At 36.1% G+C, this 26,589-nt stretch overlaps 1 protein-coding gene across 3 annotated transcripts in view; it reads left to right on the top strand.

Annotated features, from left to right (window-relative positions):
* The window catches only part of BRWD1 (bromodomain and WD repeat domain containing 1), a 121,860-nt gene that overhangs the window by 51,164 nt on the left and 44,107 nt on the right, over positions 1 to 26,589 (top strand). For 2 of the 3 annotated variants that reach the window (XM_058523115.1, XM_058523113.1), the window contains exons 18-25: positions 730 to 915; positions 4,647 to 4,830; positions 8,674 to 8,767; positions 13,170 to 13,301; positions 20,762 to 20,856; positions 22,720 to 22,906; positions 24,311 to 24,436; positions 24,540 to 24,647. In XM_058523115.1, coding sequence (XP_058379098.1) covers positions 730 to 915; positions 4,647 to 4,830; positions 8,674 to 8,767; positions 13,170 to 13,301; positions 20,762 to 20,856; positions 22,720 to 22,906; positions 24,311 to 24,436; positions 24,540 to 24,647 — 1,112 coding nt within the window. The remainder of the gene's footprint in view (positions 1 to 729; positions 916 to 4,646; positions 4,831 to 8,673; positions 8,768 to 13,169; positions 13,302 to 20,761; positions 20,857 to 22,719; positions 22,907 to 24,310; positions 24,437 to 24,539; positions 24,648 to 26,589) is intronic. The other variant, XM_058523114.1, reaches the window with a different exon arrangement.

Genomic DNA, 26,589 nt, shown 5'->3' with positions numbered 1-26,589 from the left:
AATGATCCATTGGTTGTTTAGTACCATGTTGTTGAGTCTCCACAGCTTTGTCTCTTTCCCAGTTTTTTCCTTGTAGTTGATTTACAACTTCATGGCATTATGGTCAGAAACGATGCTTGTTATGATTTCAATCTTCTTAAATTTATATAAGCCTGCCTTGTTTCCCAACATATGGTCTATTCTTGAGAATGTTCCATTTGTGCTTGAGAAGAATGTGTAATCTGCTGTGTTTGGATAGAGTGCTCTATATATATCTATTAAGTCCATCTCATCAAGTTTTCATTTGTCCATTATTTCCTTGTTGATTTTCTGTCTGGATGATCTGTCCATTGATGAGAGTGGAGTGTTAAGATCCCCTACTATTATTGTGTTGTTGTTAATATCTTCTTTTAGGTTTGTTAATAGTTGCTCTATGTACCTTGGTGCTCCTGTACTGGGTGCATATATATTTAAAAGTGATATGTGTTCTTGGTGGAGTGTCCCTTTTATCATTATATACGGCCCCTGTTGAGGAGGTTTTTGTGGTGCTTAGTACTCCAGAGGAAGGATTTTGTTTTGAATCTTTTCTCTGACTTAATTAGTTATAAATAAAAAGGATATCTTTAATTGATTATTTTTGTAAAAGCAGGATTTCTGACACTTTCTAATGTGATTTAATTGTAGTCTTCTGACAGTGTTTTTTTCGGTTTTATATATGTTATGATTTTATATTCATTCATTGATTTGCAGGTGATGGAGAGGTAATTGAACAAATTATAAGCTTACAAACCAATGATAATGGTGAACGAAGCCCAGAGTCCAGTGTTCTTGATGGAATGATAAGACAATTGCAGCAGCAGCAAGATCAGAGAATGGGAGCAGGTCAGGATACTGTTCCAAGTGGACTTCCAAATGGGGAAGAAACACCCCGAAGAGGTAAAAAATATATGAGAAATATTTTGCTTTAATATGGCTGGATTGAAATTGATGAGTAAATGAAGTCATTGTCAGGTATAAGCAATGTCAATAACTTGAAACAATGTATTTTTTACAACTTAAGGAGTAGTCTGGAGGTAGCTTTATTAGATGTAAAGTTGATGTATTAACAAATAGACATTTGATTTTCAAGTACTATGAAAGTCTATTGAAACCTTTTTTGCTCTAAAATAAGAATATTTACAAAATCGTATTAAATAAACAAGAGTAAAGAACAAAGTGTTCCTTACAGGAAAACTATAGTTGAAGGTTTCCCTTGCTTTAAACATTTTACCTTTTAAAAAACTGAATTGAGTAGATGGGCCTATTTTTCCAGAATGGTTTTACAAATGGTTCTATAACATACCCAAAGTTATCACCAGCCTAGGGCCTTTTATAAGTAACATATTTTGTTTAATCTATGATCTTATCAATTTAAGAAGTTTTATAAAACAGTGAATTAAATATCTGACAAATTGTCTTTACTGAAAAGAACTAAATGGTATAAAAGGCAGGCTAGCCGAAAGACAGGTAGTCACTGCACACGGTAAGCTTGGTGGAAGAAGGCATTGGGATATGCGGGTCCTGCTAGGACAAATTCTTACTTTAACTTACCATTTTTGTAGTTTTTGGACCACATGAGTAATATAAACTTTGAACCCCTAACTCAAGTGAAGTACAGGACATGTTTATGAATTCCCAGGGGAGATTCCTCCCCTTACCTGCCACCCCTCTTCTAATCTGGATTCAGGCCGAGATAGAGAAGTTTTCTAATTATTTCCTTATGCCTGTGGGTGAATTAGAATTTTGTTTAGGGTATAGCACTGCAAGGATTTGGGGTTTTTTGGGGGGAGCGGGGGTGGGGTTGTGGGGCAGGAGGCCTGTTTCTCATTTACAGCTGTGTGCCTTACACAGGCCCAAGGCCTTATCTCCCTTTTGCATGTGGGCATTAAAACTCAAGCTCTTACATTACTGATTTGGACACCTTTGTGAGGCTTAGTTGCAGCTCATGATTTCTCATTTAGTTTCCTGTTTGTTTCCCAAGGTGATTTTCCAGTTCCATGATTCATTTATTTGTTATATTTTACAAGGCATATCTAGGTAGCCGTGGAGGAAGTTTTCAAGTTACATTACTAGAACACAAAGAAAATAATTTTCATGTTTTTAATGACACCTTATCTGAACTATATGGAATGTTAGAAATCTTTCTTGTTAAATGGCTATAAAAATCTTGTCTTGGGGCCGGCCCCGTGGTGTAGTCATTAAGTTTGGCACATTCCACTTTGGTGGACTGGGTTCGTGGGTTTGGATCCCAGGTGTGGACCTACACCACACGTCACTCATGGCTGTGGCGGCGACCCACATATAAAGTAGAGGAAGATTGGCATAGATGTTAGGTCAGGGCTGATCTTCCTCAGCAAAAACAAACTAACAAAACCTTGTCTCGTGTAGAATAGTTTCTTCCTTTTTTTTTTTTTTTTTGGCCAACGAAGATTCTCCCTGAGCTAACATCTCTGCCACTCTTCCTCTATTTTGTATGTGTATTGCTGCCACAGCATGGCCACCGTTGAGTGGTGTAGGTCTGCACCCAGAAGCTAAACCCGGGCTGCCAAAGTGAAGCGCACCAAACGTAATCATCAGCCCATGGGTCCGGTCCCTGGAATCAAGTTTCTTTTATTTTGCTTGGTTCCTTTCCCTTGGACTGGCTAAGTTTAAGGACCTTTAAAGCCTAAGTACAGACGAATTTAAAAAATTTTTGGTGAAGTCATGCTGCCTATGGATTAGGACTATTAAAAAAAAAAAAAACTAATATGAGGAGTTGGGGGTTTTTTCCCTTAAATTCATAGCGTAAGACTTTACTTCTTCCAGTGTTTTATTTTGAAAAAAATTAATCCTGTAGTAAAGTTGCAGGAATAACACAAGGAACACCCATATACCCTTCACCTAGATTCATTGTTTTGCTACATTTTTTCCATCTCTTTTTGTGTACATACACAGTCTCTGTCTTTCTGGTATGTTTTTTCTAAACCTTTTTCGAGTAAGTTGGAGACATTCTGACACTTTATCCCTTAATGCTTCATCCTAATCTTCCAAGAACAGGCACATTCTTTTATATAATAATACAATCTTTTAGGGTAATTTGTTATGCAGCGATAGATAATGACTACAATATATCATAGTAAAACTACTGCAAATCAAAGACAAAATGAAAATCTTTTATACATATGTTGATGTATTTTAATATAAATGTTTGGATTAATAGCAGGGAAATTTAATGCTCTTTTTAGTAGATGAAATATAATGTGTTGTACAGTGCAGATTGGTTCACATTTGAATGGTAAACAGAGTGTTCTATGTCGAAGAATGCAGAAATTGTATCTACTCATGTGGATTTTACCCTAGGCAAGGAGAGCTGGCATAGCTGGAGTGGAATTTTATAGCCTCCTGTAGGAAAGGGTATAGCCCCCAGTTGCTCTGTTGCGTTAGTAGCAGGGGCCCCTTTACCCTGTGTTTTAAGAAAACAAGCATTTTGCCAGGGGCTCCTCTCCCTCCTCCCAAGGCTGGTCTCCATCATCTTTGACTTCTGGCTCGTGGGAGGTTGCTTTGTCTCCTGTGCCCATGTGATCAGCTCTGCACAGGCTCAGGGTTCACTGTTGCCTGCATTGCCCTGTCACCCACTCGCCCAGCTACAATCAAGTGCTGCCAGCATTTCCCCACTGTGCATTTTTGTGAATTTTTAATACCCACCCTGGCAGCTGCTTGCCTGAGTGGCTCATATTATCTCTTGAGGTCACAGTTGATGTTTTGGTTAGAGCTCTTGTTATAAAGCCATCGGACGGGGCTGGCCTGGTGGCATAGTGGTTAAGTTTGCATGCTCTGCTTCAGCGGCCCAGCATTCGTGGGTTCGGATCCCAGGCGTGGATGAGTGGACACCACTCATCAAGCCATGCTGTGGCAGTGTCCCACATACAAAATAGAGGAGGATTGGCACAGGTGTTAGCTTAGGGACAATCTTCCTCAAGCAAAAAGAGGAAGATTGGCAACAGATGTTAGCTTAGGGCCAATCTTCCTCACCACAAATAAAAACAAAACCCCACTGCAGGTTGAGGAGTGTATCTTCAACGCTAATTTTTCCAAAACGATGTGTTTTTAATATGCAGTTTTGAAGAAAGGAAGGAAGGTTTTTAGGACTGCAAATATAACATTATAATAGAAAATACCTGTACGTTAAAAAATTTCAGAAAGTCTAGTAAAAATGGAAATTGAGGTTAATAGTTCTGTTAGTTTGTTCTGTGTTCTACTTTTTTTTTTAAAAGATTTTATTTATTTATTTATTTTCCCCCCAAAGCCCCAGTAGATAGTTGTATGTCATAGCTGCACATCCTTCTAGTTGCTGTATGTGGGACGCGGCCTCAGCACGGCCAGAGAAGTGGTGTGTCGGTGCGTGCCCGAGATCCGAACCCGGGCTGCCAGCAGCAGAGCACGCACACTTAACCGCTAAGCCATGGCACCGGCCCTGTATTCTACATTTTGATCTCAGTCACATTAAGACTCTTTTTTCGGAAATGTTTTCAGTAGGTCTTTAGTTTTGGTTTGTATCTTATTAGGAGGACTGTATATGTTTATTACCTGTTAAATGCATATTATATTGAAATTTGTTTTGGAATCATTTCTTGACTATTTTCCCCTAGGTTTTAGAAGATTAAGCTTAGACATCCAGTCCCCTCCAAATATTGGTCTGCGTCGTAGTGGACAAGTTGAAGGTGTTCGTCAGATGCATCAGAATGCTCCACGTAGTCAGATTGCTACAGAACGTGACCTGCAGGCTTGGAAACGAAGAGTGGTTGTACCAGAGGTACCACTAGGCATATTTAGGTTTGTTTTAGGCTATCTATTAATATTGTTTTTTTTTTTTTTTTTGTGAGGAAGATCAGCGCTGAGCTAACATCCATGCTAATCCTCCTCTTTTTGCTGAGGAAGACCGGCTCTGAGCTAACGTCTATTGCCAGTCCTCCTCCGTTTTTTTCCCCGAAGCCCCAGTAGATAGTTGTATGTCATAGTTGCACATCCTTCTCGTTGCTGTATGTGGGACGCGGCCTCAGCATGACCAGAGAAGCGATGTGTTGGTGCGCGCCTGGGGTCCGAACCTAGGCCACCAGTAGCGGAGCGCGCGCACTTAACCGCTAAGCCATGGTGCTGGCCCAATATTGTTTCTATCTATGAAAATATATCTATATGGTTATTTACTCATCTTCTAATCCATTAGTGGTATAAATAATCATGTAAGTATATTTTAGTAATGGATTGGCATCTGTTTTAGTTATGGTAGGAAAATGTTAAAATTGTTCTAACATTTTTTACTGTGGTAAATTTTTTCAGAACGAATCTTGTTTCATCTGTACAAACACCCATTTTTCTCCCTTCAGTACTATTTTGAAAGAAATCCCAGATCTAATATCCTTTTGTCCAAAAGTATGTCAGTATGCATTTCTAAAAGATAAGGAATTGTCTTAAAATATAACCACAGTGCCATTATCATACCTTAGGAAAACAACTCCTCAATAGAACCAAATATCCAGTCAGTGTTTAAATTTCCAGTTGTCTCAACTGGCATAAATGTTTTTAGTTTTTTTGCAGGACTTATTTTGTAAGTGGTATAATTCTGTTATAAGGCACGTAATATCCATTCTCTTTTTGTGATGCTAGCAGGCATTGATGCTCATTGCCTAGATTCATTAATTTGTTAGAGGGTATGAAATAGTGATATTTCAACTCTATGAAGTCTTCGTTTATTATCTTAGATACTTGTGAAAAAGATATTTAGCCAAATGTAGCATTTGATTATCCAGTAGTAAAGTTTATATTTAAAAGACAGGGTAGATGCTTAATTATTTTGCTTTATTTAGCTTCAAAATAAAGATTTATTCCCTTTCATCCTCCAGCAATGACCAATTGATGTGTTTGTGTTTTTTCACTGTATAAATTACACTGCTGTCATTTAGCTTATTTCTAATATTCCTTATTGATATTTAAATTGTCCCACCTCTGGCCAGGAGGAGCCTCTTCAAGTTGGCTTCTAAGTCCTTTTTAAGTGACTATGGTAGCCTTCCATAGCATCCTTGCTCTCGGGCATGGTAAAGCGTTAACAGTTTCAGCTTGTAAATTTCTAGACCGAGACCTGGCATCGGTCTTTTCTCTTAAGCAGCCGTATTTTCTTTTGGTGGAAACGATATTTCATAATTATAGTCTAGGCAGTAGGGGCTTACTTACTACTGAGTTGTAATATAGTGACTTTCGAGTTACTGAGATGGAGGCAGTGAATACTGATTTTCACTGATATCTGAACTGTGTTTCAGTATTCTGTCATATTGGTGTCTCGTAATAACTAATACCTTGAAGATAGTTGTGTAGAAGTCTTTCCTTCGTGTGTTTAGCCAGAAGCGTTTCAGTGATTGGTGGAGTAATATTGGATAATACTTATATTTTACAGTGGATTTGAGAATGTTTGTAAGTACACAATAAAATAGTGAAAAGCAAAATCTGGAATTGGGTTGAGAAATACAGAAAATCACCATCATGTACGTAGCGTGCTATAATGACGCCTTAACATTGTGTCTGAGTTGCATGGTCCTCAGAACTGAAAAGTGTCATTTTGGGATACTTTTTCCTGTCAAAACCAAGGGAAACAAACAGGTATCAGGAGTGAAAGACTTGAAGAGCAGTTTCTTAAACAATCCTTTATTCTCTTAACATAAAGGAAGACTGGAAGTAATTTCCTCGGTTAATCAGGGACTCAGGCTCTGTTTCTCATTGCCAACTTAGAACGTGGCTTCCAATCCTAACTCAGTGTAGCTGGACTTTATATTTTAGCCATCACATCTCTGCATCTGTAATGGAGGTTGAGGTTTAGACTTGAAGAAGGAAGAGAGGCAGAAGGCTAAAAGGACATTTCTAGTTGAGAGAACTTCACTTAAGCAGCCTTAATGCTTCCATACGACATTTCTGTTCTTAACTCATTGACCACAGTGTCATCCTATGGCCATACTTAGCTACAGAAGAGGCTAGGTAATATGGTTTATTTAGGGCAGCAAAGAGCTTACATAAAAATTGAGATTCTGTTCCTAAGGAAGAAAAGGAGAGTGGATTTTATGAGTCACTTAGCTGTCTGCTGCAATATAATTTTCCCAAAGAAGAGCATAGCTCTTTCTAGTCCAGTATTGTAAAATATACATGGGATTTTATGAAGGAGATGCTGAGTGACGTGGTAGTGGTCAGCACCCTTGACAACAATCTTTGTAGTGAGAGGAATGGCGAATTTTACACAGCTGTTTATTAGGGTGTCGTTGATAGGGACCGAGAGAAAGTAAAAATTTGTTTTCTGACTATAAAAGTAGTATCTGTTGTGAAACATTTAGGTAATAGGTCAAAGTGTGAGAATATAAATGACCCTACTGTGCAGAAAGGTGAGCACACAATGTTGTTTCCCAGCAGAGGTAATTCTTTTTGGGGCTTGAGTTTAGGCATGTAGTTTGTCTTAATCTAATAATAACAGGAATCCTATTCATTATAAAAGAATAAATGAATTGCATATACACTCTGGTCTTTTATAATATCACTTGTCTTAGCTGACCATCTCATTAGGTGTAGAATCGCACACAGTTGACGATGATACTAATGAAGGCCTAGAGTGTGCCTTTGCTTTATTATTGATTGCGAATGAATTGTATGTAGTGTTTGATTGTCAAAACAAAAGAGAAGTGTACAGATATGGGGTAGGAATTTCATTTGGCTGCAAGTGAAAAACCTCGTAAGTTCCTTAAATACACGTAAAAGTGGTGAAATTGACAACTTGTGAAGGGTTGAGTTTGATTTAGAACTCCCTGTGCATAGAAAAATGTTCCACTGTAATCTGAGTGTGGGCTGCAGATGAACCTTGAGAAAAAAGTGATTCTCTTAGAAATCAGTTTCTCTCCGTAGAGCATCTGTGCTTATACTTATTTGATTGTCCAGTTATAACTTAGAGCATGGCCAAGATGTCAGTTTTGAAATTTTTCCAGTGAGATTTTAAATTGAACACAAAACATAATGCCATACATGTTCAGCAGTGTTCAAATGGGAGAAAAAGGACACCTAGTCACTTGAATTCTCTAACTGCGGAGAAGGAAAATGATCTTCATTCAGTACCTTTCTCGTAGTGGAAGGTCCCTTGCCTTGAATGGTCACAGTAACATTACAGTCTTTCTTTTGTATCATGTAAGTGAAATATAGGTAGAAGAACTAGTGACATTACTGTTGTGGTTTTCTACAAATTATAAAACATGCAGTTTGAATACTTTTGGAGGAGGATTCTGCTCTTATTTTTTCCTTTAGAGAAAGGAATTACAGTTTTGGAAAATCATAGGGACGTTTTGAGTAGCTAATATGAGAGATCTTGTTTGAGTTGGTCCTAGTAGGGCCAATACAAATGAACGAATATTTCTGTATTAAATACGAAAAACAGGACCTCCTAGTTGCCTCTGAGATTTTATTTGTATTAAATTTCTAACATGAAGTACAGCTTGCCTTAAGTTTTGTTATAACTTTAGGAATTTTCTGTACTAGTTTAAGAAGTATATAAGCTTATGATTCCTAGAATCATAATGATTAGTTTTTCCTCTTTATATCCTTTATTTATCCATCAGTTCAGTAACTAATATAACTGGATACTTAAATTTGTAGGAAGTTGGAAGACTTCAGAATAGAGAAAGGTGAAGAGGAAAGAAATCTTTATATAATTGGAAGAAAAAGGAAGACTCTCCAGCTCTCACAAAAGGTAACCTAAATTCTGTTTTTTTAGTGATATAGGGGTTTTTTTGTGTGTGTGTGTGAGGAAGATTAGCCCTGAGCTAACATCCGTTGCCAATCCTCCTCTTTTTTGCTGAGGAAGATTGGCCCTGGGCTAACATCCATGCCTGTCTTCCTCTACTTTATATGGGACGCCGTCCCAGCATGGCTTGTCAAGCAGTGCATCGGTGTGTGCCCGGGATCCGAACCTGTGAATCCCGGGCCGCCGCAGTGGAGCACGAGAACTTAACTGCTGCGCCACTGGACCGGCTCCTACAGTTTTCTTTTTGATCAGTGAGAATGTTAGTAACTTTTGCCCAAAGTAGAATAATTATATCTTGCTTAAAGCCTTACTGTTTGGGATTTAAAATAGTAGACATAAGGTTGTACAGCTGTTAGGAAAGAGTAGTTTGAAAACTTGAGGGTAATAGCCTAATGCCTAACAGTGCTAAAGGATTCTAGAAAATTATCGTTTAATGACCACTCAGGTCAAGAACTGGAACATCACTAGCCTATCAAAAGTATTTTGTGTTTATTACCGATCACTTCTCTCTCCTTTCTCCCATGGGTAACCAACTGTCTTACTTTTGAAACGCTGCTTGGCTTTGTCTGTCTCCGAAGTTTATCCAAATTATGCATTTATAAAAAATCTTAGATGTTACAATGGTTTGTGAAACTAACTCAGCCCTACCCAAGGAAAAGCTTATTCTTTAGTATTTAATTTCTCTATTTGGATTTTTTTGAACATCACATGAGCAGCATTAGCACTGAGTTCATGAAAGATACGCAATGTATGCAGGATTAATGCTACAAAACTAGGGTGATAAATGGTTGTTTGCAAGATTTTCTGTCAATTGATCACTCAGTCTTGAAGTCATATTATAAGAGATGGCCTGTGCATGCCTGGTTGCCATCAACTGCCTCGTTGTTTAAGCTTGATGCTCAGTGCTTTTGTATATGACTTGGGCTTTGAGAATTAAATAAAAATAGTTTATATCCTAATACTTAATTAAAAAATGATTCAACTGAGTTGTGAAGTACTGAAAATAAAAAAATGTTGACCATCTGAATGAATGTCTTTGGTAGAGTTAGGATATTTTCTCATATAAAAAATTTTAAAAGTTAAGTTTACTAAATTTTTAAGAAATTAATGTTTTCAATTACTTTACTTTTGCTGGAAAAATAAGTTTTGAAAGATTTTAAAAAATTATATTGCTGTTATGTATTCATAAATTTCTAATTGGGATATGTAATTTGATATATTACAATCCATGTAGTTAAATCACATTAAAATTATTCAAGAAATAAAGTTAAATGTGAAGAGCTTCAGCATTTTCAATTTAACTTTTATCTCAAAAATTTTAGTTATTCTTAACCCTGTATTGAATAAAAAGACTAAGCCTTTATTCTTAATCTTTTTATGTACAAAGCACAGATATACATATAGTGCGTAAACAGTTATATACTGTATCTGTGGTATTAAAATTTCATGGGGGAACAAATTAGGAAAAATTCTCAAGTTTTCCTGTAGGGTAGCAATAGTGTAAAAAGGTTGAGAAAGACTGAGCTAAATGGGATCGTACGGTATGTAATCTTTTGTATCTGGCTTTGATTATTTGACCTTGTGAGGTTTATCTATGTTGTTGTGAGTAGTTGAAGTTCATTCGTTTTCATTGTTGTATAGTATTCCCTTGATGAACATACTGCTATTTAATCAGCCTATTGAAGGACATTTGGGTCATTTTCATATTTTTACTATTAGGAATTAGACTGCTTTCAACCTTTTGTACATATCTCTTGGTATCCATGTATGTATTTCTTTTAAGAAGTATGCCTTGGAGTGAAATTGTTGGATCATAGTGTATGTGTATATTCAACTTTTGTAGTTAATGCCACATGTGGTTTCAAAATGATTGCACTCTTAACCTTTAGTGAGATATGTGTTAACATTGCACTATGTTTGTAGATTTCTCTGTTTCTACTTGTTTTGCTTTATGTGGTTTGAAGCTCTGTTGTTGGTGGGTACAGATTTAGAATTTCCCCTTTTCCTACTGAATCGAACCTTTTAACATTATGAATTTTCACCCCTTAATGTTTTATTCTTCAAATTGTTTTATATTAATATAGCTGTGCTGGCTTTCTTTTGGCTAGTGTTTGCGTTAGTAGATGTTTCCATCCTTTACTTTCTCTCTCCTCCTTCTGAGACTCCAGTTCTGTGTATATTAGACATTTACTGTTGATTCCCTTTTGTTTCTTAGGCTGTTTTCTGCTGTTCTGAATTTTTTTCTGACCTATATTCATTCCAGTTTATTATTTCTCTTTAGCTGTGTGTAATCTGTTGCTAAACCTATTGTGTTCTTAGTTTTAGTTATTTTCCAGTTCAGAGTTTTTGTTTGGTTTGTTTTTCAGATTTCTGCTGAAGTTCTCATTATTTTAATTTCTTGAAAATTAGTCACAGTTATTTAAAAAATCCATGTCTGGTAATTTCATTATTTCAACATCTTGCTCCCTTCAACAGGGGGGATCGGTTTCCATTCCCTGTTGATTTTTTCCTCATTTTTTACAGTCAGATTTTTTTTGTTGCCTGTGTTTTTCATTGAATGTTAAATGTTAGCGATTCGAAGCCTAGGATGGTATTTCTTCCCCAGAGAAGATTTAAATTTGCTTCTGGTAAGCTTCTAGGACCACTGTCAAGGCTATATTGCCTTAATCCAAATAAGGATGGGCTTTTGTTCCTTGGGATTACTGTTCACCTGTAGTTTGCCCCTTGGGCTAACAGCCAAAGCCTGGGGTGTTCTCCTACACATAGGAGGCTCTGAACTGCGGATTTTGTTAGCCTAACTCATGAGTTTAAAATGTCTGTCACTTTTTTGCTTCCCTGCTAAACCTTTCAGCTGCTTCTTCCAGAGTGAAATTCTAGGGTTCTTTTTTGTTGTTTATCTTCTTTTTCTGTCTTGGTCCTGTAATTCTTCATAGCCTTTTTAGTTATGTAATGCCCTCAAAATGATTTTTTTAAAAAATATATTTTGAGAGATTTTCTTGTTCCTCTTAGTGGGTGTTTTGGTCCACTTGTGTTTACATATATTATCAGACATGAAACTCATTAATATGAGTTTTTGCTTTAACATAAGTCAGTACTGACAGATTAAGGAAAGCACAGTTCATTTTAAAATCAGCCAGTGGTATGTTGAAATGATAATATACATCAATTATTATTAAACAGATGGCACTAATGTAAAAATTGATTTGTGTATCAGTTCAAAGAATATGTGCTTTTATTGAGTGATTTCACGTATGACACTGGTGACTGAGGAATAGCATGCCACCCTCCCCTTTCAAAAAATTTCAGTCTACCTACTTTATTTGGCTGATTTTTAAAGATTAATTTTTTCTTTCTTTTTTATGTTAAAATGTTTTAAGAGTATTTTTAAAATAACTAGCAATTTATCATTCCACGAAGCTAGATACGCTAAATAAAGTTATGTTGTAAATTATGATCATCTTTTAAAAAACAAAATTCTTGAAATAGTTGTCACAAGGCATTAATTATCATATGTAGGAATTATAAGATAAAATGTGAAATTAATAATGAGAAGCAAATTTTTCAAATTATCCTTTCAATTAGAAATTAAGTCTTTAGAGTGTTTAATTTTCGTTAATCACTATCATTGTTATGTAGTCCTTGTAATAAATTGAATTTGATTCTGAATCAGTTGCAGTAGGACAGTGTTCATTCCATTTCCTCCTGAGAGAGAGGCTCACCTTCTTTCCAGCAATACTTCAGTCATCACTGGAGGAAATTCTTCAAATTGAATGTGTCAGAGTATTTGTTTCGGTAAAAATATGATATTTTAAAAAATCAAACAGAGCTAAAAAGTACTGACAAGAAAAAAATCATCTAAAAATTGAAAACCTGGAAATAACTAGGGTTAATATTTGAGGATTATTTCAGATATTTTTTATACCTGTGTGTACACACAGTGATATATTCCTTAAGGTTGGTTACTGCATCATAATTTATGAATATATATTTTCACTTCTGAGATACATATTTTTAAAGTGATATCCTTTTTAGGTTATTGTTACTATTGTTACCACTGTCTTATTCATGGTATACCAATTAACTTACAGTTTAGTTTTGAAAATGCTGATCTGATGTGCCTAAGTTAGCCATGTCTTGTAAGTATCTTAAAAGTAAAAATACCAATGTTGTTTTAATAGTATACGGCAAAAATATCATCCATTGGAGAATATTTTCTTCATTTTTTGAACTATTACTATTATTATTTTTTGCCTTAAATCTTTTTGGAAATTTGATAGAATGCCCATTTTGTTGAAGATTGTACTTATTTAGGTGTTGATTTTCATCTGCATGTTTCTTTATGTTTCAGTCTGATTCGGTGATTTTGATGTCCCAGTCTAGGCAGAGGACATGTAGACGTAGATATCCTAATTATGGTAGAAGAAATCTTGGACGGCTTGAGTTATCTTCTGGAAATGAATCTTCAAGCTCTATAAGACATGTGAGTTGTGTAACTTTAAAATAATCTTAAATAATTTCTTAATTCTTTAATTTGAATCTACCTTGAAATTATGGGAAAATATAGTATTCTGTAGAGATTAAGGTGAAATTTTACATTTTGAATTTTTTAACAAAAATTTTGAACGGCTTTGTTGAGATACTACTCACTCACCATACAAATGTACAATCCAGTGGTTTTAGTATAATAATAGAATTGTGCCATCATCACTACTATTTAATTTCAAAATATTTTCATCACCCCTAAAAAGAAACCCTACACAGTACTCATTTGCAGTCACTCCACATTCCTACCTCACCCAGCCCCTGGTAACCACTAATTTACTTTCTATCTTTATGGATTTGCCTATTCCAGACATTTGCATATCAATGGAATCATACAATATGATTTTATGACTAGTTTTTTTCACTTAGCGTAATGTCTTCAGGGCTGACCCATGTGTAGCATGTATCAATACTTCATTCTTTTTCATTGCCCAATATTCCATTATATGAATATAGCACATTTTGTTTATTCACACATCAGCTGACAGACATTTGCATTATTTCCACTTTTGGCTATTATGAATAATGCTGCTTATCAACATTGATGTATGGGCTTTTGTGTGGACATGAGTTTTCAGTTCATTTGTGTGTGTATCTAGGAGTCAATCGTTGGGTCATATGGTAACTCTATGGTTAACATTTTGGGGAATTCCCATACTGTTTTGCAAAGCAGCTGTACTATTTTATATTCCCGTCTGTAATGTATGAGGGTTCCAGTTTCCCCACATCTTTGTCAACACTTGTTATTGTCTGTCCTTTTGATTTTAGCTAACCTAGTGGGTGTAAAGTGGTATTGCATTTCGCTAATGACTAATGGTGTTGGACATGTTTTCATTTGCTTATTTTCCATTTGTATCTCTTTGGAGAAATCTACACGGATCTGTTGCCCACCTTTCAATTTGGTTGTCTTTTTTATTGCTGTAAGAGTTCTTTATACATTCTGAATTCAAGCCCTTTATCAGATATATAACTTGCAAATATTTTCTCCCATAGGTGGGTCTTTTTCACTTCTTTGGTGGTTTCCTTTGAAGCAAAAAAGTTTCATGTTTTGATGAAGCCCAGTTTATTTTTCTTCCCCTTAGTTGCTTGTGCTTTTGCTGTCATATCTAAGAAGTCCTTGTCTAACCCTTTTGCTTGACTTTCAGTAACCATATGTAAGTTACTGGTCTTAATTTTGATTTTTTGGTGAGGAGGAAACCAATATTTTTGGTAAACAGTTTAAAATTTAATATTAGAATGTTAATCTTTTCTAATTCAGTAGTGTTTTGGGCATTGAAATGTTCCATGTGGACAAACAATTCATTTAATTGCTTTATAAAACAATAGGATAGTCATCAGGCATAGAGTTTGAGTTTAAATCCAAATTCTTCCACTTTGACAAGTTGCTTAACCTCTCTGTGCCTCTGCTTATATCTATAAAAGTAATTAATAACAGTGTGTCCCTCAGAGGTGTTGTGAGAATTAACTATCATGTAAAGTGTTTAAAACAGTGCCTAATATCCAATAATGTTAGCTCCTGTTATCAAAACTGTTCATTTAAATGATTTTGTTTTATGTAATGGGACTGTTTTGTACATTATTTTCTTCTTATTTATAGTGTATTGAGAATGTTTTAACCTTTTCTTAATAATTTTGGGTAATTATGAGAAATGTTCCCACTGATCCTCTCTAGATAACCCATTTCACTAGCTTATTCTTCCTATGTTTTTCCCCATACATTCAATCAGCTTCGTATTTGTTTTGTTATTTCTTCTTTTGTACACAAAATATAGCATATTACAGATGCTCTTTTGCACTTGGCTCTTTTCACTTAAAATACTTTTGAAATCACTCCATATCAGTTCATAAATATCTTCTTCATGTTTTTTTTTAAGAGTTGCATCATATTTAATTGTGTGATTGTAACAGTTTATTTAACGACTCTCCTGATTGTGGCCATTTAGGATGTTTCCAATATTTTTGTTATAAATAATGCTACAGTGAATAATCTTTTGTGTATGTATGTATTTTTGTACAGTTGGCGATGGAATTTTGGGGTACATTTCTTAAAGTGAGATTTTTGGGTCAAAAGATAAATGTGTAAGAGTTTTATGAGATATTGATAAAAATTACTCCTAAAGGAGAATTCCAACTTGTATTTCTGCTTGTGGTGTATGAGAGTGCCTGTTTCTCTACCCTTTAGCCAACAGAGTTTGATATACTTTCTAATTTTTGCCAGTTTAATTGGTGAGAGGTATATCTTAGTGTAATTTTATTTTTTATGTTTTGGCTATTTTTTTAATGTGATAAAATATATGTAACGTAAAATTTATCATTTTAACTATTTTGAAGCGTACAGTTCAGTGGCGTGAACTGCATGTACAGTGTGTGTAACCATCCACCACTATACATTTCTAGCTCTTTTTCATCTTCCCAAACAGCAACTATACAATCATGTAGCTTAATGACGGAGATACATTCTAAGAAATGCATCATTAGGCGATGTTGTCGTTGTGTGAACATCATAGAGTGTACTTAGGCAAACCTAGATGGCATATAGCCTACTACATACCTAGGCTGTGTGTTATTAATCTTATGGGACCACTGTCGTATTTGTGGTCCGTCGTTGACTGAAACGTTGTCATGCGGTGCATGACGGTACTCATTAAACAATAACTCCCTATTTTTCTCTCTCCTCAGCCCCTGGTAACTTCTTTTCTACTTTCTCTCTATGAATTTACCTATTCTAGGTACCTCATGTAAGGGAAAGCATACAGTATTTGTCCTTTTGTCTTTGGTTAATTTCACAGTGTGGTTTTATTTTGAATTTCTCTTGTTTGTGAAGTTGAACATCTTTTCATATATTGAGTCTCTTTTTTTCATTTTTGAGCATTGTCTATGTCTTTTGATTGTTTTTGTTGTGTTCTTAGTCTTTTTTCCTCCCTCAGTTTTTAAAAGTTCTTTATATATTAGTTCTTTATCTTTGATGTATATAGAAAATATTTTCTCCCAGCTTCTAAGTTAGTGGGATTTTCTCTGCCATTGTCCTCTAAGTAATTGTTTGTGTGTATGAAGACTGTTGATTTCAGTAGGTTTAATTTTTTACATATCTTGCTGTTACTGAATTTTTGAATTAATTTCATCATTGAATTCTCTGAGGTTTTCCAGGTGTATGCTTATTTATATATATATACATATGCATATACTTTTACTACTTTTCTTCTAATTTTTAGACCTCTAGTTGATTTCTCTTGTCTAATTGCATTGTTTAATATTTCCAGTACAATATTGAATAGTAGTGGAGAAAATGGACCATATTCCTATTGTTGGTGGAAATGTATCTACCATTTCCACATGAAGTAAGATGCTTTATTTTAGGTCCCTAGAGAATCCATATACATTTTATTATGCTAGGGTAATAACTAATGCTTATTTTCTTAAGTGTTCTTTTTGAAAAATCAGGAATGATTATAGGTGGTTTTTTTCATTTTAAATCAGTGGTATTAATCTTATTATTTTTCTCTTTATATCTATTAATTTGGTGTATTTTCAGTTAATAGGGAACTTTGAAATAACATATGTAGACAATGTAGAATGTTAAATCTACTTGATCTTTTAAAAAAATAATAATTTGTATCATGGTAGCTTATTTTACCTCCTGCAGTGGTGTGAATTCATTCTCCTATGTTGTTTGCAGAGGAGTGGAGATCGGGGTGTGTGTGTGTGTTGGTTCCATTCTGTTTTGGTTTGGGAAGCACTGATAGTAGAAAAAGTACAGACTTTAGAGTTAGCCTGATTTCTAATTCCAATGCTTGTACTTAGTATCCTGTGACCCCAGACATATTACTTTACATTTCTTAGCCTTGGGTTTCCCTATATATAAAGCGGTAGTAGTGGGCAGGTAGGGACTTAAGATATGATAACAAGACTCATGGGCAGGGTATGTCCAAGTTTTGTGGGGTTCAAAGCTTGTATAATTTTAGGGGACTTCCTTAAGAAAAAGAACTCAAAACTCTTTAGGCATAGGGCCTTGGTAGGCAGTTTAAATTGAAAGCCTCTGAAACTTGTTTCATTAGCTTTATGTTAACCCTGCCTCTGTTTACAAAGGTGTCTTGAGAGTTAATTGAGATAATACATTTAAACATTTCACAGAGTGCCTGGTTTCCAGATAGTAGCTTTTAAGAGTTTCTTGTATTACTGTGATTTTTTTTTTTCTTTTTAAGTTCATATGAGCAGAAAAAGTAGATTCCTGTTCAGTAGGTCTAGTGTGGTAGGCCTAGGAATCTGTACTCCTGAAACAGCATTGGGCTTACATTTTGAGAAACATTTTTTTAGAATATGTTGACTTTGCATTTTTCCTATTCAAATGAAGTGAACAGAGGTAGGTATTTACTTGAGGTTTGGTCTTTCGAGTTTTGGTTCTCAGTGGCATTTTCATTATCTATGCGTCTAATGTAAATGGCTGTTAGAGGAAAAGGTCATGTCTCAATTTAAAAGTACCTGCCTAGTATCCATGACCAGAACGTAAAGTAGACTGTAAATATTAGGGTTGTGGCAATCAGATAGTTGTATGTTCCCCTTACTTAAAACAAAAAAGACTTTGTCTTAGAGCGGATTTAGGTTTACAGAAAAATTGCACAGTAAGTACAGCAAGTTCCCGTATACTCCCTGTACCCCTACACACAGTCTCTCCTATTAGTAACATCTTGATTTAGTGTGATACATGTGCTACAGCTGATGAACCAATTTTTATATTACCATTAGCTAAATTCTGTAGTGTATTAGGGATCATTCTGTGTTGTACAGCTGTATGGGTTTTGACAAATGTGTAATGTTATGTATCTGCCGTAACAGTATCATACAGAATAGTTTCATGCTCCTGAAGACCCCCTGTGCTATACTTAATCATCCCTCCCTCCCTCCCTCTTACTAGTGGTTGCCAGTGGCAACCACTAATCTTATTACTGTTCCCATAGTTTTGATGTTTCCAACATGTCATATAGTTGGATCATATAGTATTTGGCCTTTTCAGATTGGCTACTTTCTAGTAATATGAGTTTAAGTTTCTTCTGTATTTTTTCATGGCTCGATAGCTCATTTCTTTTTGGCACTGAATAATATTCCATTGTTGAGATTTACCACAGCTAATTTATCTCTTGTTCACCTACTAAGGACATGTTAGTTGCTTCCAAGTTTTGGCAATTATGAATAAAACTGTGATAAACATCCATGTGCAGGTATTTGTGTGGACATGATTTTTCACTGCATTTGGGTAAATACCAAAGAGCGTGATTGTAAGTCTATGTTTAGCTTTGTAAAAAACCACATTCTTGTTAGCAGTGAATGAGAGTTTCTGTTGCTCCATATCTTTAAGATGTCAGTTCTAGGGAGGTGGGCGAAATGGGTGAAGGGAGTCGAAAGGTACAGACTGTCAGTTATAAATAAGTCATGGAGATGTAATGCACAGCATGGTGACTATAGATAATTATATTCTATTTCATATTTGAAAGTTGCTAAGAGAGTAAACCTTAAAAGTTTGCATCACAAGAAAAAACTTCTGTAACTGTGTATGGTGAGGGATGTTAACTAGACTTATTGTGGTGATCGTTTTGCAGCGTATACAAATATCAAATCATTATGTTGTACCTCTGAAACTAATATGTTGTTTGTCGGTTACACCTCAATTCAAAAAGAGAAAGATGTCTGTTCTTCCTGACTTCCTCTATAGATTCAGCGCAATCTCAATCAAAATCCCAGCAAGTAAATTTTGTGGATATTGACAAAGTGATTCTAGAGTTTATATGGAGAGGAAAAAAACTCAGAATAGTTAATCGACTACTGAAGAGCAAGACAGTTGGAAGACTGACACTACTTGACATTAAGACTTAGTATAAATCTACAGTTTTCAAGACGGTGTGATATTGGTGAAAGAATAGATGAATAGATCAATGGAATGGAATAGTAACCCAGAAATAGACCAACACAAATATAGCCTACTAGTCTTTGACAGAGGAACAAAGACAACTCAATGGACAAAGCATAGTCTTTACAACAAATGGCATTGAAACAACTAGACATCCACATGCAAAAAAAATAAATCCAGGGGCCGGCCTGGTGGCGCAAGTGATTGGGTGTGCGTGCTCCACTGCGGGGGCCTGGGGTTCGCTGGTTTGGATCCTGGGCGCGCACTGATGCACCGCTTGTCGAGCCATGCTGTGGCGGCATCCCACATAAAGTGGAGGAAGATGGGCATGGATGTTAGCCCAGGGCCAGTCTTCCTCAGCAAACAGAGGAGGATTGGCAGATGTTAGCTCAGAGCCAATCTTCCTCACCAAAAAATAAAAATAAAAAAAAAATAAAAATATAAATCTAAACAGACAAAAATTAACTCAGATCGTAAACTTAATGTAAATGTAAAACACAAAACTATAAAATTTCTAAAAGATAGCATATAATAAAATTAGGTGACCTTGGGTGTTGCGATGACTTTTTAGGTACAATATCAAAAGCATGATCCACAAAAGAAAAGCTCAACAAGTTGGACTTCATTGAAATTAAAATCTACTGCACTTGGAGAGATATTGTTAAGAGAATGGAAAGGCAAGTCACAGACTGGGAGAAAATATTTGTAAAGCTCATATCTGATGATGGACTTGTATTCAAAATATGCCACAAATTTTTAAAACTTAATAAGAAAACATACAACCCAATTTAAAAATCAGCAAAAGATCTAATGGACACCTCATCAAAGAAGATATAAGATGCCTAAGAAGCATGTGAAAAGATGCTCAACATCACGACATTAGAGAATTGAAAGTAAAACAAGATACCGCTACACACCTGTTACAATGGCTTAAGTCCAAAACACTGAGAACATTTACATGGACTTTTTATTAACTTAGAGACTGGCCTGTTGTATCAATTTCCTTTATTAATAGTAGTAGTGTTGGGGCTGGCCCAGTGGCGCAAGTGGTTAAGTGCGCAGGCTCCGCTGTGGCGGCCCGGAGTTCTCCTGTTCCGATCCCGGCCGTGCACCGATGCACCACTTGTCAAGCCATGCTGTGGCGGTGTCCCATGTAAAGTGGAGGAGGAAGGGCATGGATGTTAGCCCAGGGCCAGTCTTCCTCAGCGAAAAGAGGAGGATTGGCAGCTGTTAGCTCAGGGCCGATCTTCCTCACACACACAAAAAAATAGTAGCGTTAAGTCTCACAAACATTCTCTATTGCCTTATGCCTTGATAAGAAAAAGGATGTAGTAAAGACATTTGCTTTTTAAATTTATGTAATTTTTAAATTTATCTATATTTTATTACCCAATTATCACACTTCTGAGATGATTAGGATGACTGTGGTTTTTCTTGTGTTGTTTAACCTCAGAGATCAAGATTTTTATTTTATTTTTTTCCTTCTCACAAATTAGGAGACTTCTTGTGATCAGAGTGAAGGTTCTTGTTCTTCTGAAGAAGAAGAATGGAAAAGTGATAGAAGAAGTGAAAGTGACAGTGAAAGTTCAAGGTATCTGTTTTTAATTGTTTTGATCTTTTAAGCATTTTAGTTACAGCCTTGGATGGAACCATACTTGAATGGCATTCAAGATGCAATACATTTAAAAGGAGAAGAAAACTGAATTAGCAGCTTTGTTTTTTTTTTTTTTTTTTCCCTTTTTCTCCCCAAAGCTCCAGTAGATAGTTGTACGTCATAGTTGCACATTCTTCTAGTTGCTGTATGTGGGACGCAGCCTCCGCATGGCCGGACAAGCGGTGTGTTGGTGCGAGCCCGGGATCCGAACCTGGGCCTCCAGTCGCGGAGCTCGCGCACTTAACCGCTATGCCACAGGGCCGGCCCCAGCAGCTGTTTCTATATGAATACTTTGGATATTTTTATTTGACTATAAACGTTTCAACCAGCAGTGTAAAATGTGTGTACTCAAAATATCTATTTAGTCTTGGGCTGCATTTATAAAGAGTAGTATCCAAAGTATGTATGGTAAGACCGTTGTTATATTATTAGTTATTGCATGTGTTAATGTTTTGTTTAGTTTTGGTATCCAGATTTTATGGGACCAAGGTGTTAACATCTATTTCTCATCTTGGTAAATGTCAGCTTGTCTTGCCAGATGCTCAAGCCAGAAACCTGGACGTCATTCTCTCTTCACAGTGTATCCATCACCAGATCCAGAAAATTCTCCTTTCTCTCTGTTTCTGTTGATGCTATGTTGGTCCTGACCATGGTATTATACTCCCTGCTTCCTTTTCTGTCTTCTTTTATTCCAATATGATTAGGAGCTGGAGTGAGTTTTAGAATGCACGCCTATTCTTGTTATTTTTTAATTTAGTTTCAATTGTGATAAAATATACATTTCATGAAATTTACCATTTTAACCATTTTTAACTGTACACTTCAGTAGTGTTAAGTACATTCAGAGTGTTGTGTAACCAGTCTCCAGAACTCTTTTCATCTTGCAAAAGTGAAACTGTATACCCATTAAACAGCAATTCTCCACTTCAGCCCTCCCACCCCTGGCAACCACCATTCTCCTTTCTATGTCTATATTCATTGTCTTTTAATTCAACTTTTTTTGAATTTTATTATACAAAGCAGATGCTCTTAAATTTTTTTGAACATCTTTTTTTATAATAAACAGCTTTTGGAAATGTGCGTGTTTGTGTGTGTTGTGTGTGTTTTATCGAGCCTGAGAGGTATGTGGTTGGCCATCAATGGCCAACTACTTGCTGAAGCTAGTAGTGGGCCAGGGGCTGGTTTTCTATATCTGGTTTTCTGTTTGACTCTGCTTTTGCTCCAGAGTGGGCTAGGACTAGTCCCTCTCTTGGATCTTCTGTCATGTCAGGGAGAGTCCCCCTCTTGGCAAGAAGCTCTGACCAGTTGTAGCTTTCTGTTTGGTGTGACTATGCTCTTCTTGGGCTTCTCAGTGTGTTCACTGATGGTTTGTCATTCCACTTAAAATTTCTAGTCTATTCCTGAGCCTCCTGCAGCTTAGAGGTGGTGGTCCTACTCTTATAGTTCTGCGTGATCTCTGATGTTTTCGTAACTGCAGTTCATTTTTTGAAAGAGGAATTATTAGTTGCCTCTAGATGTTGTCTTCCGTGAGGTCTCATCTGTATTATACTTTAAAAACAGTTCCTCAGACTTACATCCTTTCCTCATTTCCAATGTCACTGGAGGTTTCTCTCTCTCTCTCGTGATCTTGAGTCATTTCAGTATTCATTGATAGTGAGGGCAGAATGTTCAAGTTGAATCTTCCTGTGATCTTCCCTTTCCTCTTCCTTGTCTCTCCTCCTCTCCTAAGGTTATATGATTAATTTGCTGTTAGGGCTTAGATTCTGGTTCCATACAACTTAAAATGTTTTCCTTTTCTAGTGACTCTTCATCTAGGTATTCTGATTGGACAGCTGATGCAGGCATCAATTTGCAGCCTCCTTTACGAACATCGTCTCGTCGACGGATTACTCGATTTTGCAGTAGTTCAGAGGATGAAATGTCTACTGAGAATTTATCTCCTCCAAAAAGGAGACGAAAGAGAAAAAAAGAAAAGCCTAAAAAAGAGGTAAGAAAAGTATATCTTTAAAAATAACATCTACCTACACTTTTATAGAGGTGTTTCTGTCCATATTTAGAAATCAGAAATCTTTGGGAAATTGGAGCCTTTTTTTTAATTGACAATGTTACGTCATCAGGAATCAAATGTAAAATGCAAACTTATTTTTGGAAAAGCTACTTTATGATGAAAACTTCTCTAATTGGCTCTCAGTTGGACTTGGCACTTACATGTTTCTGAATCTGAAACTTAAAGAGAAAACTTTATTTTGTTCAGAATCCTACCATAAATCTTTGTTTTCTGTCAATTTCAGCACCAAAAATATGCTTCAAGGCAATTTAAGGCACTTTTCTTCTTGTTTTGTCGGTTATTGCCATGTTTCTCATTTTTGTTTGACTTGTTCTCTCTTCATACTTTTCCCCTGATCGTAATATCCCTGTTCCTTATTACATGTATACTGGATGTGCTTGTGTTGTGCAGGTAACTGTCGTTATTTAAAGATGCTCCGTCGTCGTATTAGTTATCTATTGGGGTGTAACAGATCACCCTAAACTTAGCTGCTTAAAACCAAAACAGTATTATTTCATGTTTTGATGGATTGGGGATTTGGGAGCTGATTAGCTAGGTGATTTTTGGCTCAAAAGGTTGTAGTCATCATGTTGGTGGAGGTTGAAGTTATCTGAAGGCTTGAGTGGGGCTGGATGATCTTCTTTGAAGCTTGTTCATGTGACAGTTGGCTGGTGGCCTCAGTTCCTCATCACATGGGCCTCTCCATAGGGCTGCTTGAGTGTCTTCATGACGTGGTAGCTGACTTTCCCCAGAGCAAGTGATCCAAAAGTGTAAGCAAGGGCTAAGCCCTGGTGCCTTTTGTAACCCAGGCTTAGAAGTCACACTTTGTCACACCTGCTTTATTCTATTTGTCGGAAGCAAGTCGAGCCTGCACTCAAGTGGAGGAGTCTTGGGCTCTCCCTTTTTAAAACGAGAGGAAGAGTATCAAAGAACTTATGGTCATATTTTAAAATCACCGGTCTTCAAACCTCAAATGAAGAGGAGACTCCCTGTGATCGTTTTCTCTGGTGAAATTCAGAGTGGAGTCTCAGCCAGGCAGGCTGTGTGTTGAAGAGCATTTAGGTTGGAAGTTAGCCCTCTTCCATAGGATGTACAGTGTTATGAAGAATCTATTAGAAATTCAGGAGATGCTAGGAGAGTGCTAGGTAGATCTACAGTGCAAACAAGTGATATGTTCCTGTGTACGTTAAGGAACCAAATATGTATGCTGTTTAAAAACTAATCCTTAGGTGATATGCCACTAAATAGTCATTGTGAATGGCGAGGTTTCTTTTGTTTTTCAGTCAAATAGTAACATGCTACCTCTTTCTATTCTACTAAACCTTTTTCTCTTCCTCTTGGCAGAATTTGAGGAGGGTGACTCCAGCGGAACTTGCAAATATGGAACATTTATATGAATTTCATCCTCCAGTTTGGATAACTGATACCACACTTCGAAGGTCTCCGTTTGTTCCTCAAATGGGTGATGAGGTGAGAGTAATAAAATTTAAAAGCATGAATATGGAACATAAAACAAAATTAATATTACTCTTATATTTTTATTTATTTTTAAATGTATACTTCCCTTCTGTAGGTAATATATTTTCGACAGGGTCATGAAGCTTATATTGAGGCTGTCAGAAGAAATAACATTTATGAACTGAACCCTAACAAGGAACCATGGAGAAAAATGGATCTTAGGGTAAGATGATGGTATTATTAAATCATTAAACATTTAGCACATATGTTGTTAAATTATTTATAAATCCATTAAAAAAACCTACTGGAGGCATATTTCATTACTATCTTTCCATTAACTTCCTACTTAAAAACATTTCTGCTGTTAACTGCTAAGCCTTAAGATCCAGTACGAAGACTTCTGTTTGTCAATAGGAAGTCTTCGTGTATTGCTGATTAGGGTGTGCAAATTTAAGTGCATTAGTCTCTCAGCTTTGCAATATATATCATTAATCTTAAAATGTGTATACCCAGGACAAATTTTCAAAAGTGCGAGTTTTCAAAAGAAGAAATACAAATTGGAAGAAAAGTTCAGCCTCTCATGCATAATAAAATATAGAAAACACCTAAGCTCTCCTGTATTTAACCAAGTTGGTCAATTTTTTTTTTTATGGTATATTTTTTTACATTTAGCAAGTAGCAAAGGTTTTGGTTTGTTAACAGTTATTCGGATTGGTGATAGGGTACATGAAACAGTGCTTTCTAGGGGGTATCTTGGCAATTGGAATTGAAACTGAAAATATTTAGACCTTTTAATTCAGTGGTCTGTCTTCTGGTAATTTAGGAAACAACAAGAAATACATGCAAATCTGTGAGCGAGGCAGTGCTATGTCACTGTTTATAAAAGCAAAAAAATTGGAAAAAATCCAAAATATCCCACAATACTGAATAAATCAAATCGTGGTACATTCACACAGTTGATTACTACATAGAGCTCACTACATAATTGAGGCTTTTGAAATATTTGTTGAATGAATGATGGTTAAATTTTCACAGTGTATTACTAAGAGGAAAATGGGATGTGAGAGGCTCTTTGTGCTTATGATAATCAAAATTTAAAGATATATGTAGTTAACCAAAATAAATACCTCAAAATGTCAATGTGATTATGTGTGTAATAGCATTAAAAGTGATTGTTTTATTCTTTATACTTATAAATGTTTTTGATACTTTCAATAACTGTTAGAAGATGGAAAAAACTATTTTAACAAAGATAGTTGTTCTGTTTTTTGTTTTTTTTTTTTTTTTTGGTGAGAAAGATTAGCCCTGAGTGAACATCCGTTGCCAATCCTCCTCTTTTTGCTGAGGAAAATTGGCACTGGGTTAACATCTGTGCCCATTTTCCTCTGCTTTATATGGGATGCTGCCGCGGCATGGCTTGACAAGCAGTGCGGTGATGTATGCCCGGGATCCAAACCTGGATCCAAAGTGAAGTGCGCGCACTTAACCACTGCGCCGGCGGGCCGGCCCTGATATTGTTCTTAACACTCATTCAGTTTAATGGCTCTACTTCTATGAATTTGGCTTTAGATATGTTCAGATTTATTTAAGTCTCTTTCACTTATTGCTGTGTACCTAAGTACAGTTGATCCTCATTATTCACCGATTTCATATTTGTGTATTTACCTGCTCCCTGTATGTTATTCGTAACCCCCAAATCAATACTCAGGGGCTTTTCTGGTTGTTTGCAGACAAGCACCAAGTTGGAAAAAATTTGATTGACTTTGACTAGCATGTTCTTAGCTGAGGTTGAGCAAGGTTGATGCCTTCATTTTGAGCTCCCATATTGTAAATAAGTGTTCCTTTCATGGTCTGTTTAATGCCACATTAAAAATTTTTCACATTTTTGTGATTTTTCTTGGTGACTTACTATTTAAAATGGCTCCCAAGTGCAGTGCTAAACTGCTGTCTTACATGTTCCTAAGCACAAGAAAGCGGTGATGCACCTCTGCAGGAAGTACGTGTGGTTAGATAAGTTTTGTTTGGCCACGAGTTGTAGTGCTGTTGGGTGTGAGTTCCATGTTGATAACATATTAAATGAAGTGTCTTTAAACAGAAACACATGAGATTATATAAACACAAGATTATATATTGATGGAGTGACCGCATTGTTGTGACCAGAGGCC

This window comes from Diceros bicornis, chromosome 27, assembly GCF_020826845.1.
Source record: "Diceros bicornis minor isolate mBicDic1 chromosome 27, mDicBic1.mat.cur, whole genome shotgun sequence".
NCBI classification, from domain to species: Eukaryota; Metazoa; Chordata; class Mammalia; order Perissodactyla; family Rhinocerotidae; genus Diceros; species Diceros bicornis.
The sequence above is the reverse complement of the archived record's forward strand: the minus strand, read 5'-3'. Positions and strand labels throughout refer to the sequence as shown.